A 21,328-nucleotide genomic window follows, 5' to 3' on the forward strand; every position below is an offset into this window, starting at 1 on the left:
ACAAAAGTCCACTCTGGAGTAGAACATGTAGAATCAATGGCCCTCCTAGATGTATGCTTAGTTTCAGCTCTCCCATTTTAAAGCTGCAAGGCTATACTTCACTAAAAACAAGCTCGTCAGCCCAGCAACTTCATATGAAAAAACAACAGCTGAACTTCTTGCAAATTACTTGAGATTTTTTCTAAGCTTAGACATGTAAGGTGGTGCATAAAAAGATATATAATGATTTGACAGCTTGTGCACCAAACAGATGGTGGCAAAAAAAGAAGGATCTGAATTCCTCTTGTAAGGCACAATTCATGAAAGAAAATACAACCGAGTTATTATTGATACAAAAAAATTAAGAAGGCATGAAGTGATAGATGACCTGTGTCGTGTCTTATTATAGACCAAAGCAGTGAAGCTATGTTAACATGACAACTTCCTGTCTCAGAAAAGAGTGGAGTCCAAAACAAAACTTCTTTTCATATTCATTGGCTTTTATTTAGAGCTTTTTTTGTAAAATATTGTTAGCAAATATTTCAAGAAGTAGCAGCTCCACCAATTGGAAAAAAAAAAAAAAAATCGGAATGTGTACACAAATAAATTGAAGGGCTGGTATGTTTTTTTTGTGCTGAAAGAAGGATAGATTAATTAAAAATATACCGTATTTACCATAGACAGTACAACATCAGCCTGAAGCACTGCAAATAAGGACAACAAAGCAAAAGCCTGCTAATTCACTGCGTTGCATTGACACTAGCGAACACTTCTTCCTTCTACCTGTTAGTGTAATCAAGACATTAGACATTTTAATTCATTTGTTTTTTTAGGGTAGCTATTAGAAAAAAGAAGCAAGTGTGAGGATACGATCCTAAATGCAAAGAGAGTAAAAAGTCCTAGTTCATAGGGAATCCTTTTTTTTTTCTTTTAAATGAGACTGCAGTAACTGAGGAGGAAGAAACGCATCAGACTTGCTTATAGAGGGACCAGAATCATGCTCATCAAAGTGATGAGCATGATTTTATACTGCTAAAAGGTCTATTCAAGAACTCAAGGCAAGCTTAATCTAACCTTCATTTTTCTCCTTCTTTGGGTTAGGCCTTTTGAACAATGGGCTAGCATCAAATTGAAGACAGAAGTGAAGAGTAAAGGGTCACTTCTGGGAGTCAAATATCCGAGGGATTTTACTTCACCTACGAGCTATCCCTCTCTCAAACTCTAGAGTCATACTATAAAGTTTCCCTCAACTCAGGGACGACAATATCAATGAAGTAAGTCCAAAGGTTATACGAGTGGTTGATTCATGTAATTGCTGCATTGGAAGGGAGGGAAGATGTCAACACTTCATACATTGTTTTGAGGCAACCAATTGTATCATTACAACCTACAGACATGAAAGTGGTTCTTCAATGAGAAAAGATTAGCTGTTGTGGAGAGATAAAATGGCTGCAGTATTGATAAAAGAAAAGAAAATGAATAAGAAAATCCAAAAGATGTTCTATTGTCCACCGGTCTGGAATTGTTTGCATGTTTCTCAATCGCATATCCTTGCCTTCCCTTCTGTGCTGTACAGTCTCTTTCTTTTTCGTCAAGTCGACCCTCGTTTAGCTTCTGCTCGATAACTCCTCGGAAAGCCAGTCCAGTCCTTCATACAGGCCAGTTCCCTGGGTGGCGCAGGTTGCCTGAACTTTCCACTGTGAGGTTAGAGACAGTTAGCGTTAGGTTAGGCATGGATGAAGTTTTTGTCAAATAAAATAAATATGTGAATAGCACTGTAGGTGTATGGGATGCTTCTCTACTCACAGTTCTGTTGTGGAGACTGCTCATGCCAAGTTTGTCTGTGATATCATTTACACTCAGGGCATTGGGAAGGTCCTGTTTGTTAGCAAACACCAGCAGAGCGGCATCTCTCAACTCATCCTCACTCAACTAGAGGAGCAGGAGACAGTCAGCCGTCACATTTCACATAAGGATCAAACACTTTACAACAGCCTTTTTGTCAGTGATATCAGTGAAATAATAAAACAGTCTGTCAAGAAGCCTTAGCACAAATGCTCAAATGATGCAACATCAAATGATAGACAATGCACAGCTAAAATGCAAGTACAAAAAAGGAGTAATCTTGCAATGAAGTTTTTGTATTTCCTGAATTAATTTTCAAGGAGCTCTAACGTTTTACAATTTTCTGTTTTATCCAGCCAGACTATTCAGCACTTTGTTAGTAAACCAGCCAAATTGCAAGTTCTGGAAATCCTCCCACATAATTCTATTCTGCCAAACAAAGCTCTGCATTATTGCAGCCCGAGTGAGTGAGTACGATACACGCCGAGTGTTGAGCCTTGGGTTTTGCAGCTAGAAAATTAAGCAAGTCGGAGAAAGGCACTTTCACAGTATTCCAAAACTAGAGAAGTTAACAGGGAAAAAACCCCCCAGAGGTGTTAATCAAGAAAGGACTTGTACATTTGTTCTTATTATCTCATTGTGTCGATACTCTTTCTACAGTTAAACTGACAATAAAAAGCTGATCTACTCAGAGTTGTTGCACGTTTCAATCATTGTGTTTGTTCGACAGAGGATGAGATCGCTGCAGATATTTTCACCCTTTGAACAAAAAAGAAATTCCTGAATGATAAAAACTTCAAGAATCATAAATAGATAGAGAGAGAGAGAGACGGATAGATACTTTATTGATCCCAAGCGAAATTCAATAAAAAAGGAAAATCAAAAATGACACCATGTGAAATTCCTCACTGCACCAAAGAACAGTATCTAGTTTTACTCAGTGCTTTCTGAGATTTACATATTAAAGACTTACCATCTTTGAGAGCTCGTCGGCTGCCTCCGTCGCTCTTTCTTTGTCGTTGCTGTCCACTACAAAGATGAGGCCCTGCATACAATTAAACAAAACATCAGCACTGAGGGATTCGTTTCCCTTTTCTTCCATTTACAGCTCATCAACTTTTTTCCAACCCTTTGTGACAGAAAAAGTCCAAGTCAATTCCTTGGACACTTGAAATGTGAAGGACTTTTTGTTTCTGCAATGTTACACACACAGTTTAATAGATTTTTTCTTTTTTTAATCATCTTTTATTGTGGAGGTAAATTAAGTGTTTGATGCAGGTAGGGTTCAGCTATGTCAATTCATCAAAATGATCAAAGATCAAAGAGTAAGAAAACTTGTTGGGAGCTAATTGTTTTGAAAAGATAAGAGAATAAAGGGAAAGAGATGACTTTACAAACAGCAGCAACATTACCAGAGGAACACATACTATGGTAAGTAATGTACTTGGGCTACAGAAATACCCAATATAACTGGAAGGTAGTATTTCTCTCTTTAGTCTAACTAGTGGATCTGCTTTAATGTTATATATTAAAGGAAAGAGTTATCTGTAGCCAACATGTCGTTTCAAACCTCTCCTGTGTGATCCGAGTGGATACGTCACAAAGCTGTACACTAATAGTGCTCCTGACTGTCCCTGGGTTATCATCATGAAACCTTTAAACCTTCATACCTGTGTGTTCTGAAAGTAATGTCTCCAGAGGGGCCTGATCTTATCCTGGCCACCCACGTCCCACACAGTAAAACTGATATTTTTATATTCTACCGTCTCCACGTTAAAACCTGTACAGAGGACAGAGAAGATTAAGATGTCAATAACATTGTCCATTAAGTCCAATCAAACACGTTGAAGTAAACAATTATAAGGACAAAAGTAGGTCTTACCAATGGTTGGGATGGTGGTCACAATTTCACCGAGCTTCAATTTGTACAAGATCGTCGTTTTTCCAGCAGCATCCAGCCCAACTATTAAAAACAATAGACAAAGAATCAGCATCCTTATCAGGAGGACACATGCAGGTACAGAGGAATGGATAACAACCTGCTGGTAAGACGATAACCTGTGATCACCTATAGGTCAGACTATAAAGTTATTAACAGTGTAAGAGACTACACGTACTAAGTTAATCATTGTGTCTGAGGGAGAAGGAGCCCACATTTATGAAAAACTGATATTGAGATAAAGAAAAATTATATATTTAAGCTTACCACTAAAACGCATTATGAGTGTGGCAAGTTTCCTCCATATCAATATACCATTTTAATTAAGACCATAAGAGGCAAAAGGCAACGTGAAGTATAAAGCTTTGTTTTATTCAATATATTTGACAGATAATTTTGGGCTTGTATCCTTCATCACTATCATCAAGAAACACATAAACATGACATAAAAACACTTTTTGATCAAAGTTTTGTCCCACGTTGGCTCTGTTTGGTCTTAACTCGGTGTGAAACTCCATTCAATGTTTTTAAACATACATTTCTTAACCCTCTCTCTCGTCCCACATGTTATCTGTGGATGTTTAGGAATTAAAAAGCTGATGAACTCACTTATTTAAGAGCTGTCTTACTGATCGCTATGTGAAGCTAAAGCTAAAAACCTACCCAAACAGCTTTTTACTCACCCATCAGAATCCTCATTTGTCTCTTTCCAAAAAGCCGGTTGAAGACACTCGAGACTGTGAGCCCCATGTCTGTTCACGGATGTTTGAAATCACAGGGGAAAATCTGAAATAAGCCAGTGAAACCTGTAGTGGAAACTTTACTAATTCAGAAACCACTGAGGTTCACAGCAGACTGACTGCCACGTCCGGGCCAACGTGGAATCTACGACGTCATCACTTTGAATAAACTTTATCAACAAAGAGGACCTTTTTTTTTTTTTTTTACTGCTTTCTGGTTTGTTTTACCCAGTGGCCAAACTACACTGGTCTTACCTAATATGTTTATACCTGGCAACAACTGTCTGAATTTGAACTGGTACAAGTCGTAAAGACGATTAAAATAATTTTAGAAAATTGTCATCGCTCGTTAATTTAGGTCCAACTTTAACCGCTAGATGGCACCATAACACTGTTTTACTGCTTAATGTTGACTGCCAATTCAAATGGAGGGTGAGTTGTGTTTTTTTTGACATTTATAAATATTTGGTAGAACTGGAAAAAAAAAGAAAGAAATGGAGGGTGAGTTAAAGTTGTCGATAATGAATTTGATCAGCTCTGCATGGGAGACAACGTATCTGAAAAGTAAATTGGAGATTTACATTGGCAGCATGGAGATCTGTTTTGTTTTTAAGGGAATTAGGCTACTAACACCAAGCGAGGGGAAAATCCAAAAAAGGAAAATAAATGTAGGCTAGGAGCTATAATTCCCTTTTTCCCCGGATTTCCCATCATGTGTATTTCTGTCAGACAAGAAACTTTACCAATGTCTCCCACTGCGGGGATTCCTTCTTAGTTGGTTATACAGGTTTGCCAACAGAGAACACTCAAAGCAGGTGGAGTCAAAACAGAAGCACGTGACGAGGTGCACGCTTTATATAGGTGTGCTTGGATGAGAAGTCACGTTCTCACCTGTAGAGACCTTAGACTGTAGAGACATGTTATAAGAGTTAAACACGCGTCTACTTGGGATATCAATTAAAGAAATGGGACTCGAAGGTGTTTTAAGTGGAGCTCAGGTAGGCTTTATTATAATTGCATTAATAGACAATGACAGCAGATTCAGTGCCTACATTTGTTAACATATCTTAAATTCTGTTTTTCAGATAGATGCTCTTTCAAATGAGTACTTGGTGTTACTCACTCCAAGGTAACATGCACTACTTTCTAATTATTTTTATCATGCTTTTTTTATTGGCTCACTTACAATGGATGTAATTTAGGCTTCATCACAAATGAATAAATGCACCTGATTAATGAATGGTCTATCAACAGTTATACATGATGGTTTATCATACTCGCAGAAAGCTATTCGTGCAAATTTGCAAATCAACTGAAAAACAGCTGATGTTTATGTTCTTTCTTCACATATTATTCTCTTGAAGTCAGAGTTATTACACATTTATGTTTTAAGATAGTGAACATTGAAACTTCCCTCCTCGATTTCACCCTGCTGCTTTCTTTCTTTCTTTCTTTCTTTCTGTCTTCAAAGATGGCATAAACAAGAGATCAAACTGTTGCTTAAGAAAATTGGGGGGGAAAATTCAAATCCTTCAGTTAGTTTTTATTGAACCAAGCACAGGGTTATGCTAACAGTCATTTTACAGCTTTCATGCAGGTGTCACATGTGCCAAGATAAGTTTTCCTTCTGTCTAATCCTCAAACACTCTGACCTCTGCAATAAACTTTGGTTTAGGTTTAGTATCAAGTGTAACTCCTGAGTTACACTCTGTTTTGAAATTTATTCAACATTAACCTTAATAATAATAATAATAATACATGTTAGAGAACATGAATACATTAACCTTCAGTGGCATCAGATTGCGTTCATCACATTTGTCTATTGTGTCTTAAACCTGTACAGTACTTCGGTCAACTGAAGTTGTTTTGAACATGCTCTATAAACACACTCTGACTTGATTTGCAGTGATATTTAATACCCGTCACATTTCTGATTTATTGCAGTGTGATTGGGAGCTTTTCCGTTCTGGTGGTTTCTATAATGAGATGGAGGCAACTAAGAGAGCAGGTGAGTCAGAGTCAGCTTGTACATATTTGAATACATCCATACCCTTTTCTGGGAACCTTTATGTATTTGTGTCTTAATTTATTATTTTGTGTCACAGTGCACAACTTTTCCAAAAAAGCAGATGATAATGACATTATTAAGTCTGTAGGCTCTTTAATACAATGCTTTAAAATATGCACAGCGTACACATGCTAGTAATACAACTACAGAAATGAGATATAAAATGGTGCAAACATGAATTAAAGTAGACTTTTAATTGATTTGAAAAGTCAGAAATATAGAAAGAGAGTATATAATATAGTAAAAAACCATGTCCTTGGGCAGATGTGCAGGTAGAATGTGCATTTGTGAAATTGTTGTGCATTTTTGTTAATGCAATACATAAGGTTTATACATTTGATAGTTGTACATATGGGTGTAGTTTTGCAACATGTCATCACCAAATCGTTGTATGTCTTTGTAATAAATGTTCCAGTTGCACAAAACACTGCATGGCAATTGTTAAAATGTTGTTTCATAGGAACCTCAGAGTTTTTCCAGAGAAGCAACATCCCCTTTGTGTTTGTTTTTCTGTAGGTTCACGTCCTGGTACAGCTTGCCCTGGCAGACCTCCTTGCTGCTCTGATCCTTATGACCACTACTGTATTGAACAAAGTTAGCACTGACATGGGTGTATTGATCTGCCAATACTTCCTGCCCCTTTCACTGGTAAGCAAAAGATACTTTGAAATTGTTTGACCCCTTGATGACACATTATAACTGACTAAATGCCTCCTGGTCAATGAGGGAGTCATATTTGACGCTTAATCCTCTGAAGCATGAAAGAAAGTTTAAAAGAGAGAAAAGTGAAAAGTGCTTTGTGTAAACGTGTCCACTTTGATTTAGTACATCTTAGCTATAGTCTATACTTTCCAGGGTTAAAGTTCAGATTGCTATCACAGTGAGCAATTACATGACTTCATGACTTTGCCTGGAGTAACTTGACTTAAATGAGATGTGTTATTCTGGTTGTAATGAAAGCATTGCTTCAAAAATTGCACCTGTAATGTGAAGTGGCAGCTTTTACTTTATTTCTTCAGTTCATTCTACTTTTTTACAAGACAGAGAGGTGGAGTCGCTTCTTCGTGCCTATATTATTGTTTAATGTGCTAAGATGTTGGTTAAATTCTTTCATAAACTGCATCAAATTGAAATCTCAAGTTCTCTAAAATGCCATTTTATTTACAGAGATATGAGCAAAGAGCTGAGTAGATATTGACTTTACAGAAAACAAACATAGAAAAGAATATTTCTCAGTCTGACTTAGTTCAGACTGTGGCTTTATTTCCAAATGCAGATATGGAAAAAATGTAACCTTTTCAAAAGTTCAGCATGAAATCAAAGCAGTAATATTTATGTTTTTTGCGGGACTTAACTGGTAAAGATGAAAATAAAGGGACCATGAGGCAAAATTATTTTTCTTTTTTCTTTTGACATGCTTTTATTCCTTTACATGAAAGCAGAATCTGTGGGCTCAAATAAGCATTGAATTAAAGCTCCTATTCTATTTTATTAAAACAACAAGGACAGCATTATAAAAGAGCTTCAAGAAGATACTTCATTAAAAACGTTTTATGAAATATATTCATAGAGAATTAATTTACATTTTTATATCTTTGTTAAAATGCCTCAGGTGGCTCAATCCAGTTTTTTGATTACTGTACAGAAAGCAGACAGGGAGTTTAAGTCCAACAAAGTCAATTTCTTTAGGCTACAATGGGTGAGATAAAAAAAAAAGCAAAAAGAGTATTTTTTACTAACTTATAAAGAAGGCAAAATACGAAACGTATTTATTTTAAATGTGAATTAAGTAAATAAAGTGAGTTCTATATTTCAATTGTTGTCGAAAAATTCACATGCCTTAAACAAGAACAGAAACCATTTTTTTAACAAGCTGGTCTTTATCTTTATCTACTGCCTCCCCCCTCTGAGTACATTTGTTAATTTTGTTTCAGACATTTAATTTTATTTCATTTCTGCTGGTGATGGTCTACGCTTGGAAATCCAGGAGGCCAATCCAAGGGTGGAGAGCAGGACCAACAGAAAATGAGGGAACACAGGTGAGCTGTCCACAGTGTTGTAGGTTCTAATTTGTTCAAAACAATCCCAACTAATGTATTAATTTAACAACATTTTAAAAATGTCTTTCTCTCATTGTCTCTGGTTTACAGACTCAGTGTAGAAGAAATATGGTGAATATATCTGTATATGCCATAGTGTGGTGAGTTTATTTACTGTAATTAATACTTAATTACCATTACCTGGCACACATCTTATTATGTCTTTGTGTTTGATATCACAGGCTATTCCCCATTGTAATGTACATAGTATACGTGCGAACCCCCTTCATGACAACAGCTGATGTGATTTTACCAGCTGACGGTTCAGTGCGCATGATCAACCGTAATGATAGCGCATACTGCAACAGGTAATACAAAATCCTTTTTGACAAACTTTCTTTGAAGTCTCTGTGTTTAACAACAAAACGAAATGAAAAATGTGTCCATGATTTTGTCGATATGACCTTTTTGATTTTCCTTTGTTTCACAGCTGTATTTTGTTCTTGCATATCTGGAGGGATTCCTGCTCTGATCCTGTGAGTATGAAGCTTTTTTGTGAAATAGTAAATCATCAAAAATATTTCCTAGGCAGCTTTAACTGATGAGCGCTGTGACATGTTTTTGTCCCTCAGGAGAAAATCCATGATTCAGTGACGAGAGTTTCTCTTTTCCTTATTGTGATAACCGTACTGCTGTCCTGCTCTGTAAGTCATATCCAATCATGCCGTTTTATTTTCATTATTATGTCTTCTTTTTTTGCTCTAAACACCTAACTAAGATGGGATTTCTCAATAATTTACATACTTTAAAACTATATTTACATTTCGTCTATTTTTCTTCTTCCAGATAATTTACTATAATATTAATAAGTGGTATAAAACACAGAAGCATGAGGGACTGTTTCCCCCGGAAGGAGATGCACGTTCAAGAAGGAGAATCAAAAGAGTGTTCTCGACAGCTAGAAATATGGTCTTGGTCATCTTCTTCTGCTGGACACCAGGTACACACACACACACACACACACACACACTCTCTCTCTTTAAAAGTTAACCAAACATATCGACATTACAAGCCAACATCAGACTGATGCCTTGTGTTTCTTCTTGCTCTAGCTCTAGCCCTCATTCTACTGTCTGGCTTAATGTTGTGGACAAACATCGAACAACGCAGCCTGTTTTTCCTTTATGTGATTCAGGTAAATTTCAGACGTACAAGACCTGATACCAAGAGATACATTTTTTAAAGTTTAAGGTTACAGCATTTTTTTTTGTTTTGTTTTTCATTCAGGCTGCCAGTGTGTCCCTTCAGGGCTTCCTTAACAGTATGGTTTATGCTTGGGGACGGCCTAACTTCACTGAAGCAGTTCTGGGGGAGAACACACCTTTAGTAGCACATGACCGTCTAGCCTTCTTTGATGAATCACTGAGGAGTTCGTCTTGTTGATATTGAATTCACTGACAGACATTATTGTGCTGTTGCACAACAAAACAGCCCGAGGAAGACTGAATAGACAATATTTCCGACTTCAGCAGAGTTGGACTAAAATATAAATTGTCCTTGTTTTAGCCTGAAGATAAACAAAAAAGCATAAATTAAACAGAAATTAAACAAGCAATCAGTCTTTTCTCACAGCGGCTGATTTATGACAATGTTGAAGTTCATATAGGTTCATATTTTAGTTTCATTGGGAGCAACAAGGATAAATAAATGAATTTATGTTTTTATACATTTAATGCTTCTGTAAATGTACCTTTTATTTTTTGCATGAAGTCTGTTTTGTTATTTATTTATTTGGCAGATGCTTTTAACAAATCTTTTTATCATGACTTGTTATTCAACCGTCTGTACTGTCTTTCAAAAGATAAATGAGGAGAAACTTGTCAGGGTTGCATATTTTGTCTGTGCTGTGTCATGGTAGAAGCACCTGTCCTCTGATAACACAAGAGTTCAGTCTCAGGAGCATACAGCGTGTGCTGTACAGTACAACATGTGCTGGAACAATAATAAAGGTATAGGCATTATAGACCAAATTTTATTGCACAGGTTTTTGCACTAAGAGGAGTGCGCCCTCCTCATGTCCTAATATCTTGAACTCGATGGTCGTGTTTTAACATGTGCCTGTCAATGTATTACGGCATGCCAGCCAACCTGTTAGTTGTTATGTAAGTGCTCACCTGAGTCACTCATTTCTCTGCTGCACTGTAAGCTACATTGGGTGTTCTGTAATAGTTATGCACAGTCTCTTTCCTTTTGGTCATGTAGTATGGGAATGACGAACACAAAAAACAAGGCCTTTACATAACACTGTATCATAAATCTGACAGAGTTTCAGATATTGTATGTCTGTATGAACATGTATTTTGCCTCAACAACGTTTTATTTGTCCTCATAAGCTGTTTTAAGTTTAGAAAAGAATAAGAAACATCTCTTGTATGATATGTGTTATCACAGATTAAAATGGTGTTATCTGTACTGTAATAAAATCAAGCTACATACCAACACCTACTGACCTGATTATACTTTCCTGGTGTAATCGTGCTACCCTACATCCATACTTCGCTCAAGTGTAGAAAGTAGCCAACAAACATGTATTCAACAGTACATGTTGCAGCTTCACTCCTCTATTTACTTCAGTCTATGATATGATGCTGCATTTCTTTGAGACAGGCTTTTAATTATTTTCAAACAGAAGTCTTGCACAGAAAATATGGGAAAGACAATACAATTGTGAATTTACACCAGAAATAGTATTTAACATTGTACAAAATAAGGATATTGATAAACATATTACAACTAAAATGATCTTAGTTTGTAAGGGCACACTCATAGGCATAAAAAACACCACTTCCATGCTATGCCTGCAGAAGGAGGCACATAATACATGCATGGCTTTATGTAGTTATGAAGTGTGCTAAGTTTACAAGACAGGTGGAAGACAGCCCATCTATTCCAATCTGCTGCACTGTAGGGTCGAGAGGGAGACAGCCTTGGTAATATATTCTTATAATATAGATCTCCAAAATAACCAACACAATTCACAAAGGCCTGATTTCTCAAAACCTGCAGCAACACCACGCTGACAAAACAGATTGAGCGTTAGATTGGGATTTTGAATTGTACAATATTAAAAAGAAAGAGAACAAGGCTGTGCTTTACAGATGAGTGTAGGGATTTTTAAACATCCTTTTGCTTCATCGATGTCTGAACAGTTAGGTAAACTGAACACAAAGTGATGGTGCAGTGAACAAAAGCTTTGTATGTTTGATGGTTACATAATCAGATTATGCAAATTCATGGTGTAGAAAAAGTCCAGCAGCATACCTGTGTGGAATACGTAATAGAAAAAGAGGGCTGACTACTTAAGTAGTGTAATTTCTCTGTACCAACAGCCTGTTCAGGACATGTAAGCAGAAAAAGAAAAATGAAAGTCTTCTGTTTTAAAACACGAGGTCTGTTAATGACAAACCCTTGCTAGTGCATTATGGTTATACAATAGGCTCATAAGGTAAATTCTAAACAGCATTCCTGTGTAAATTACCTTTTAAAAAAAGACAGACGAGACTAAAGGCCTTTAGTTGTCTTATCTCTCTGTGTTGACAACTGGGTAAATTATACTGGTTGCATCAAATATGTGGTAGTTTATTTACTTTAGATTTAAAACATAACAAGTTGGAAAAGTTCAGATGATACAACAAACTGAGGCTGAAAACTCCCACCTGCGAATCAGATCACACACAGCCAATTATACATAAATAATATGACAACACCGCTCCTGAGGTGTTGTGGATGGAACCCTCGCACACAGTTTGTGCGGTGGCCGTGAAGTGCAACACACAACAACTAATCAGAAAATATAATAAATAAAACTGATTCATAACCCATTAGCTACTTCTTACATTAGTAATTGGTTAATTTCTAGTTAACATTGAAATGTAAGAATAGAATATGAAAGGTGTTCATAACATGTTCAAGCTGTCATTTGAAAAACAAGGCCAAAAGAAGTATCACAAAATAGGTTTTAAGGCCGCCTAGATGTCCAGACTGCTTACGTGAATCTGAATCTAACAAATTCTAAAAATGTTATCATCATGAAATTTTACAGGAACCACAATCTAAAACTGACTTACCAACCCAGACTTTCCCATGTGGCAACCATTTCCTCACCAGAAACTTCCCAGGTTTCCACTGGCAGCATTATCTCCATCCTCAGTAGAGAGAACAGTATCAAAGAGCTGCCTTAGAGAGTGCTCACCTTCTGCTACGCCACTAGATCACTGCAAGATACTAATAACAATGAGTCAGAAACAACACTCACCTTCTCTTTATCTTGCTTAAATCTCCCCCTGTATACTGTGCAAAACCCATGTCACAGTTCAAGCTGTAAACACTTTTGGGAAACGGTGTGCATTCTTGTCTTGGGTTAGGGTTGTACACAGAATCTTTATTTCAATGCCTATTGTGCTTAGATGAGTCAACGCCTGCAAGCAAATCGGTTATATCCAGTTGGCTACCTATGAAGCCAAAATGGAAAGTGAAACAAAATCTTCCAGTGTTTTACAATACTATTTGTTTATGTGAAAAGGGGGCTTTTGTAGATTATAAAACAGAATTAAACAACACCAGAATTATATTTTATGAGGGAGAGTCCAAACACAGGTATGCTGCAAAACCAAAACAACACCTCCATGCTGGGAAGGTGCATGTATGACTTCTCACGTGCTGATGGTAATTTAATACCTGGTGCTAAGACTAACTTCATATTAAAAATGAGGAAACCCTTTCCCTAAACCAAGACGGGAAATATATTTAATATTTGACAAAGGTTATAACTGATTTCACAAAAAAATTGTTTGAGTGCTAAATTGTCATTGCTCATTTTCTCAAAATACTCAAACATTGTTTGAAAACATATTTCTGCTTTACAGTAAAACGTATGAAACAAAATACAACGATAACAACAACCTTTAAACCTGTCTTTGCTTAAACACAGATCACAAAAATGCTTCAGTGAGTGAACAGCAATCAGGGAGTGAGTAAATAAAAGTAAACTCTTTATAATTACTGTCATCATAAAGAAATAAAGTGAGAAGGTGCGCCTCCTCTCTTCTTTATATCCTTGTTTTTTGCCCTGAAAGTGTGTCATACTTTAAAAAAGTTTTTTTCTGCCTTTAATCCACCTCATCTTTAATTTCAGAAGTCCATGGACAAAGATCTCTGTTGGGCCATTTCATAGTTCCCTCTTCGTCCTCCAGATCTGCGTACATACACGGCATACCTTCCATCTTCTCCCTCATCTTCATCCTCTTCCATCACTCTATCCTGCTGTCCAATTTCTCTTTCCCCCAAACCATGATGGCCCTGTATCCAACCTGGTTTCATACTAGGCCAGCTTTTTTTCCGCAGACCGCTGTGCAAGTCTCTTGAGGGTGGTAAGGAGCTCTGGAAGTCCCCACGAAAAGGGGGAAGCTCCAAAGATCCCCTCCCAATGCCCAGGGCAGCGTGACTGGTCTTGGTTGAGTTGACAGAAGCCTGAGAACCACAGTGGTGTTCATGAATGCATCGTGACCCCGACGAGGATCTCCTGAGCGCCTGCAGGGATTGAAGCTCTTCTGATAATTCTCCGAGATCCCCCGACATCTCCTACAAAAAGTAATGATGTTGTATTTGTTACTTGAAAAGCATCGCACACCTAGAGCTAATAATAAAGTGAGCAGACTAACCTTGTCCCTGAGAGTAAAGAGCTCATAATGTGGCGGGTCAAACGCGTCCTGTAAGTCGCCTCGCTGGAACAAGTTATTCTTACGAACCAACACCTTTGAATACAATTAGAATACATAAGACATGAATGAAATTGTGTATTCAGATACAAACAAATGTCAAACTTTATCATCTCAATTACCTTTTTTCGTGGTTGTTTGATTTGAACCAGGATGGAGACGATGAGGAGCAGAAGCACCACTCCCGTAGATACAAAGATGATTGTCCCGTGGGTCTTTGTGATCTGGTGAAAAACACCTTTGCTCTTTTTTTCTGAATTATAGATTTGAAGAGAGGGAAAAGGTGTCATTAAATAGCAAGGCTTTTAGGGGGACTGGCATTACATCATTGATGAACTTGTTTCTGGCTCAGGACAGCCTGTTCCTTGAATTGACCTTCACCAACAGCCAACACATTGATTAACATTCCTCCAGTTGTGTAAAAGCTACTCAACAGCCCAAAGGCCTTGAAGGTCTTTTTAAAGATAATAAGATCTTTATTTTCATGTCAAACAAATTGGAAGGAAGATTCATCATTCAAACATCTGCATTCCTCTCTGGTATCGTGATGAATATAGAAATATAATACTTATTCAATCACTTAGGAAAAGAGGAGTGCCCGTCTTTATATTTAGATTTATAGCTACAAAATTCCAAGGAGGCTCAATGTGACACAGTAGAGACTCTCTACAAACTCATTGTGATACACAGCAAAGCAAAGCCTAGAATAGCCAAGTGCTTCGGCACAAGTGGTGTACCTTTGCAGTTGCTTTCATCCCAAGGAAAGACACAGTTTTGTACGCCGTTGCACACCAAAGAAGTGTTGATGCACATGTTGCTGTGGCAGAAGAATGAACTGCCTGCACAGGGTGCTGAAATCCAAACACAGACACATCAGTGTGTAACAGAGCTTGTTTGCTAAAAAAAAAAAAAAAAAAGCAAAGCAACAAACAGTTTGACGAGCTTCATCTATTTGTCATTGTTGGTCCGGTTTAAATAAAAAGGATCCCATTTATGAAGTCTGGATAAAATAATGGACTGACTCATTCAAAGGTAGACATGGAAACCCAGAGCGTGTGTGTGATTGTGTGTGTTGTAACATATTTTGTGCAAGAGCGATGAACACAACTTCAGTTTAAAAGAGCCGCAGCAGTATTGAACAGAGGCCACATGAGGGCGCTGCCACAATCCTGGTACATTCATACAGTCACAGCTGCAGAACATAAATAAGAAGGACATAAGCAAACGTAAAACACCAGAGAGTCACAGTAATTCCAAGGCAAAACTCACGGTCGGCAAATGAAGTAAACAGCATCCGGAACCGGCTGAGGCGGCTCGTCTCATCTGCCCACATCCTCACCACTCCCAATCCAGTGTCCAACATGATGTCATTTGCGACTGTACTGCAGAACTTGGCCTGCAAAAAACATACAGCATGTCCTCTTAAAGTGTTTTCATGATTGATTTCAATGACATCAAGGTTTGTTGAACAGTTGCTACATAACTAAGCATCAAGTATTAAAATAAGTTTAGGTCTAGGAGAAAAGGTTAACACTGCTGTGTAGCTGTAGGTGAATTAAATTGACAACTGAGAGTTTAATGCAAACATTCTGCAACAAATAAAACATACTAATGTGTTAAGGGCCTTTGACTTCACATTCAGGAGGCAATTCTGTTTATTAAACAAACAAAATACCTTTAGGTCCTCAATAGCATTACTGCCATCGTAAACAGCCACAAAGTTCTTCTTACATTCATTTGAGTTTTCCAACTGGTATTCCAGAAAGCGCAGGTAAATCTGGAATAAGCAAGGAAGAGGGATTTACAGTACATTTTGTTCACCTTTTTTTAGCAATCACAAAATCGTTTTATGGTACTGTATCACTGCATTAAAAAAATTAAGTGTAAATCCTTAATTTAACACTTTGCTGCCTGTATACATGCCTGTTCTAAGACTATATTTGGTCCTTATCTGAGGTTTGTGTGATAGGCAGTTGATATCCAAATGCACTGCAAAATAGAGAAGAAGCACATGACAAAAATGTCTGAAGGGATGAAGAGCTATGCAGGATGCAAAACACCCTGCAGACTGGAGACTCATCTTTTAAACCACTAGGCTGTTTTTCATGTTGTTTCCAATGAATCACATCTTCTCTTCTTCTCAATTCTGTGTTTAAGAAATATGTGTGTATTATATAACTTGCAAAACATTATCCTGAAACATGAAGTACCTTGTGGTTTTTTGGGGCTCGTATAGTCCAGATGCAGTCCACTGCCTGGTCGGGCTTCACTTTGTATTCCTCCTCCACCTGACTGGAACGGATCATGCCATCAGCCCCAGACAGCTCAAACTGACAGTCTGAGACGCAGAGAGCAGCAAAGGGTTAAGAACAAACAGTAAGACAAAAGGAAAACAGAAAAAGAAAATTAGAGGTGACTTTGCATAACATATTATGGTTCCTATGGACTAAGTTGTGTGGTTCTTTACCTGGGATCGGGTTAAGGAGTCCTCCCACATGCAGATGAAATTCAGGGTCTTTGGGGGAAATCATCCGGAGAGACAGTGAGATATCATAGCATACAGTGTGATAGAAGTATAAACATATGGTGGGCTAGTGACAGCAGAGACATTTGAATGAAATGTAATTTTAGGAGACAACATGGGAATGTAATCACCCCACTGTGTTTGAATCACCTGCAGTAAAGCTGTACTGGACCTGGAAGCCAATCCCCTCAAGTTCCTCATCACTGAAGAAGCGGATCCACATGAAACGGCCGCTGGAGAGGACGAGTCCAGGACTAGCTGAGCCACAGAATCGATTGAGGAGTGGAGAGAAGCTGAAGGGGCCGTCCCGCACCTCGATGTGGTCAAAACGACACTCGAATGATGCCTCGATGTAGAAAGCCCCATGAAACAGCAGCTCTATCCTTTGGCGGGGCAGGGCTGAGATGAGAAGGAAGGAGAAGGAGTCACATCATTAAGGGACATACATCAAAAAGTGAGAAAATGCTGAGAGTCCTTTCAATTGTTCTTGAAAAATGGCCAACACTATTTATCATCAAAATAGGCCTATTATATCTATTGGACTGGTAATGGACTAATACCTGCAACCCTACGAATGAATTTGCTATCAAATCCAGTTCAGTATGACAACCAGTAATAAAGTCAAAGGGATTCCACATCTGTGAAATAAACAGGAACAGACTTGTGTTAGTTACCTTCCAGTACATACAAGCACTCCTTGTTGGGTGGGTACGTGTTGGGGTAGTTTGGGGAACTGAAGCTGCCTCCCTCTGTGTTTCGCACCCAGTTTCCACAGTGGCGAGAGTGTTGTGGCCGTTGAGAAGGTTTGACCCCTTTTGATCCTCCATCTGTTGTTATGATAGGAAACACACGTGACATGTGCGAATTTAAGAAAGAAAAACGATCTGTGCTGTTAATGAAACAAGACAATCCATATCTCAAAGGCCTTTAAATAACTAACCATGCAAGATCTTCTCTGATCTTGAATTCAAGTTCAAAATATAAAGCATTTGTATTTACCTTTGGTCTTTTGTGCCACTGAAAATCCCTCCTCGACAAACAGGAGAAAAATCCAGACTGCAAAAGAAGTTGACATGTGTGAGAAAGGAAGACTGTAAGGAAGCTTACAATCAAGGAATAAAAGAAAACAGAGAGAGCTTAGCAGGATTTGTGTTAGCTGTCTCTGTGCACTCATCTGAATCTGTGAATGTACAGAGGCTATGGGTGAAAAGGACAGAGAAGGAGGACATGTTGCTTCAACCATCTGCTTACTTAACTATTCTTCCTGTTATTACATCCTACTTTTCCTTTTCCTGTGACAGTGGACCAAAGTAAGAACTAAATGACAGTTTAATAGTGCACAGAGGAGTGTCTGTATCATGGAATAATACCTTTTGCCACATTTGTGTCCATTATATAAAATAAAGATGACCTAAATGGGCCATGTGGCCCAAGGACAACAGGCCACTCAAATTTTGCTTTTGACTTTACACCAAAGTGGCATGTTGCTCCCAACATACTGACAAGCTGCTAAACACAGGACAGCAGTTTTTCATGCACACTGCAGACATTTATTCAGTGTCTGGCAAATTTGGCTCATGCTGTCTGTGAACTACATGAATTGGTTAAAAAAAAGAGAAAATGATACATCAATTTTTCAGCACAGTAATAATTATTTCTGGGATCATAAATAAAGGAAGTTTAACAGTAATAAAAACACTTCAAATTGTTGACTGGCATACCTCTTCATTGGGAGAATTAATATTCTGTGTTCATCCAAGTCTATTGCCGTGAACCTCTCTCAAAGAGATCATATTTATTCTGTGTAGAGGAAGACCTGAGGCAGCATCAGCAGCATAAATCCTCCTGTCCGGAAACTAAACTACCACATGCTGATGCAAGCGAGGAAAGAGATTTCCCTCGTTCTGAATAATTTCCACGTTTCCTCTGTGCTTGCAAAATTTGTTTTTGCATTTGTTTTAAAGGCAATAGGCAAAGCAGAAGATGCCGACTGCATGTGAGGAGCTGTCACTTCAGCATCATGCGTCTTTAAGCCACATTTTCACAGCATTTTCTGTCTTTTAGTTTTTAAATGATTTAAGTGATTCTGTTATCAATTTAAGCAAAATAAGAACGCATGTGAATAACATACACAATTGTAACATATACCTTCTAATTAACAAACCATACAATTTAGGAAAATTAATAATAAAAGATTACATTTCTTAATGAAACACAAAGAAAAACAAATTAATTTCCTCAGACAACTTGACTAAAAAAATAAGATTAAGCTATGCAGACTCACCCACATGCATTATCTCAGCCGAAGTCCTTTTTCTGGGATTTGGTTTTAAACTTCTGTTTCCCTTACATCACGTCGACCGTTTACATCAATTGTTTCGGATTAAAGCATGTTACATTTACAAAATCCAACTTTCACCTTTTCATCCTTAATCCCATCCGTCAACATGAAGGGCGCTTCTGGGGCTGAAAAGCGCGGATGAACTTCTGATTCAACGTCAGTCCCCCATCATTGAATAAACCAAACCGTCAGATGTTTGTATCAGTATAAGGGGCTGATCCGTCCTCTCGGATAAACCGATCATCTGTCTGTGGCTGCTCGCGCTTCTCAGATTGGTCTCGAGAAGTTGGCGCGGGGAAGGGGGGGACAGCATGTATGCGCATGTGCGTAATTGAGCGTTGAGTAATATTAATAAATTAGCTAGTTATGACGATTATAAAGATGAATGACAGGAATTCAACTTAAAAAAATAATCATAATTAAATTAAACGGGGCAAGTGTCCAGAATGCTAGCAAACACATCACACACACACACACACACACACAGGCTATAGGCTATAAATCAGTCAACAAACAGATTTCTATGCAGAGCACAGAGCCAGGCGCCCACCCTGCTGTATTTTCTCATTTCTTGGAAGGACACTAAATGCAACCTAAAAAAAAACAAGACGCAACATGTGTTGGATGCAAAGAATTGGTGCACTGCAGATGGAGATTTAAACTTTGCAGAACACGGACCTGTCTGCGTATACGGAATTGAACAGCGGCCACTTCAATCAGACACAAGTGACACAATTAAGTATTTAATAAAAATAAGGAAGTGTTAGAAGCAAACTATTTGCATTAAGTAACAAAAGTAAATTAACATGTCATATAACTGAATAGGTATGACTGTTTTATCATTACATTGTATGATTTTTTTAAAAAGGAGAAATAAACATATGAACAGAAATTCAGTGTGGTTTAGTGTGGAGCTAAACCAACTTTATATACAGTTGATCTTTTTGATATAAGCATATTATATCATGAGCTGACACTTAAAAATCTGATCATACAGAAGTCAATACTGTGAAAGAAACATTTAATTGTTATACTGTAACATCTGGGGATGATACATTCAGCACAGAGGATGCATTTATGTCAATAAACAAAAGTATCATATCAAACTGTCTGTTTGTCTTATATTTATAAAAAATAATGGGTCAAACAATATGTCCTCGTCTGCATTTTTGTATTTAAAGGCATAAAAGTTCAACTGAAAATCAGCCACCAAACTTCATTAAAAAGAGGCAAAGCACAGACCAAAACATCACAAAGCTATTTCACAGTCTCCTTGGCTATCATTACTCACGATGGTGGGGCCAATCTTTCCTCTGCAGAAACAACCTTGGGGAAAAATAATTTGGCAGGATATGAAAAACTCTCCCACAAAATATATGCATAAAGTTACATCATCTGGGCCTGGGCTTAACAATGACACTTTGATTACAAAAAAGTGAAAGTGTTGTCTTTGAGATGCATGAATTGTATATTATCTGTGGTTTCTTTAGTTTCCACTGACTGCTGCACCTCATTGTGTTTCAGTGTGAACGTGTGAGGCACAGGTTTCCAACAAGGCTTTATAAACATCAGTTGTCACAGATGACCACAGACACTATAACTGTCTGCCTATTACTCAAACGTGTGACAAACTGACACACTCACTCAATCACTTGCCTGATTCTCTTGTGGCAGCTACAGTCCTAAAACAGAGGGTTTGAGGACAGGAGATCAAAGAGGAGCAAAAAAACTAAATCTCCTCAGAATGTACCTCCGCTGCTACTGAAGAAAAAGCTCTGCGTTGTAGTAACCAAAAGAAAATGGAAATGCTGTGTTTCCTTTGAATCCTGTGAGTTTCTGTAGTGTTGGTGGAGCCTTTGTAACTCAGAGTTGTCATGGCAGTCTTTCCTCTTCTGCTTCCACTTCATACAGTTTTCTGATTTAAAATGCTCCTGAAAAACAGCTCTACACAGTGCGTGCGAGAGGGCGCTCTGTCAGAATTATTCATCAAGTAGATGAAAAAAAGTTTCCTATGGCGTAAATCGCTTTTGACAAAACATCTTTTCAAAAACTTCTGGAAGAGTTTATAGATGAATC

The 21,328-nt window shown here is 37.8% G+C and overlaps 3 protein-coding genes across 4 annotated transcripts; 1 reads left to right on the top strand and 2 right to left on the bottom strand.

Moving 5' to 3' along the window:
• Positions 1-458: 458 nt before the first annotated feature.
• Positions 459-4,632, bottom strand: LOC306825039 (ADP-ribosylation factor 4-like). Its single transcript, XM_079345526.1, has 6 exons — positions 4,447-4,632; positions 3,707-3,787; positions 3,495-3,604; positions 2,798-2,869; positions 1,786-1,911; positions 459-1,676 (listed from the first exon to the last, which is right to left on the bottom strand). Exons 1-6 carry the CDS (start codon positions 4,511-4,513, stop codon positions 1,587-1,589), a joined length of 546 nt encoding a protein of 181 aa, XP_079201652.1. The 5' UTR covers positions 4,514-4,632; the 3' UTR covers positions 459-1,586.
• Positions 4,633-4,706: 74 nt separating this feature from the next.
• On the top strand, positions 4,707-11,109 carry LOC306825038 (uncharacterized protein). Of its 2 annotated transcripts, none has more exons than XM_079345525.1 (12): positions 4,707-4,935; positions 5,593-5,632; positions 6,448-6,511; positions 7,088-7,219; positions 8,506-8,610; positions 8,722-8,771; positions 8,853-8,978; positions 9,101-9,146; positions 9,243-9,314; positions 9,457-9,610; positions 9,723-9,805; positions 9,898-11,109. In XM_079345525.1, the coding sequence occupies exons 1-12, from the start codon at positions 4,929-4,931 to the stop codon at positions 10,051-10,053; spliced, it is 1,035 nt and encodes a 344-aa protein (XP_079201651.1). In that variant the 5' UTR covers positions 4,707-4,928; the 3' UTR covers positions 10,054-11,109. The 2 variants fall into 2 exon arrangements, with proteins under 2 accessions (XP_079201651.1, XP_079201650.1); XM_079345524.1 differs by lacking the exon at positions 4,707-4,935 and adding an exon at positions 4,973-5,501 and having other exon boundaries at positions 5,589-5,632.
• Positions 11,110-13,028: 1,919 nt separating this feature from the next.
• neto2b (neuropilin (NRP) and tolloid (TLL)-like 2b) lies at positions 13,029-19,487 on the bottom strand. Its single transcript, XM_079345391.1, has 12 exons — positions 19,196-19,487; positions 17,911-17,967; positions 17,586-17,738; positions 17,062-17,310; positions 16,855-16,902; positions 16,598-16,725; positions 16,063-16,164; positions 15,657-15,783; positions 15,125-15,238; positions 14,510-14,640; positions 14,331-14,423; positions 13,029-14,250 (listed from the first exon to the last, which is right to left on the bottom strand). The coding sequence occupies exons 1-12, from the start codon at positions 19,203-19,205 to the stop codon at positions 13,801-13,803; spliced, it is 1,662 nt and encodes a 553-aa protein (XP_079201517.1). The 5' UTR covers positions 19,206-19,487; the 3' UTR covers positions 13,029-13,800.
• Positions 19,488-21,328: the final 1,841 nt, after the last annotated feature.

This window comes from Symphodus melops (genome assembly GCF_947650265.1).
Source record: "Symphodus melops genome assembly, chromosome: 6".
Classification (NCBI taxonomy): domain Eukaryota; kingdom Metazoa; phylum Chordata; class Actinopteri; order Labriformes; family Labridae; genus Symphodus; species Symphodus melops.

Coding starts and splice junctions, on each gene's coding strand:
- LOC306825039 (XM_079345526.1), bottom strand. CDS start 4,513: ATGGGGCTCACAGTCTCGAGTGTCTTCAACCGGCTTTTTGGAAAGAGA. Junction 2,870..3,494: donor ATTACTTTCAGAACACACAG/GTATGAAGGTTT, acceptor AATTGTATGCAG/GGCCTCATCTTTGTAGTGGA. Junction 1,912..2,797: donor CCGACGAGCTCTCAAAGATG/GTAAGTCTTTAA, acceptor CTGCTCCTCTAG/TTGAGTGAGGATGAGTTGAG.
- neto2b (XM_079345391.1), bottom strand. Junction 17,739..17,910: donor AGTGGCACAAAAGACCAAAG/GTAAATACAAAT, acceptor TCATAACAACAG/ATGGAGGATCAAAAGGGGTC. Junction 16,165..16,597: donor GAGCCCCAAAAAACCACAAG/GTACTTCATGTT, acceptor TGCTTATTCCAG/ATTTACCTGCGCTTTCTGGA.
- LOC306825038 (XM_079345524.1), top strand. CDS start 5,469: ATGGGACTCGAAGGTGTTTTAAGTGGAGCTCAG. Junction 5,502..5,588: donor GTGTTTTAAGTGGAGCTCAG/GTAGGCTTTATT, acceptor TCTGTTTTTCAG/ATAGATGCTCTTTCAAATGA. Junction 8,772..8,852: donor TCTGTATATGCCATAGTGTG/GTGAGTTTATTT, acceptor TTGATATCACAG/GCTATTCCCCATTGTAATGT.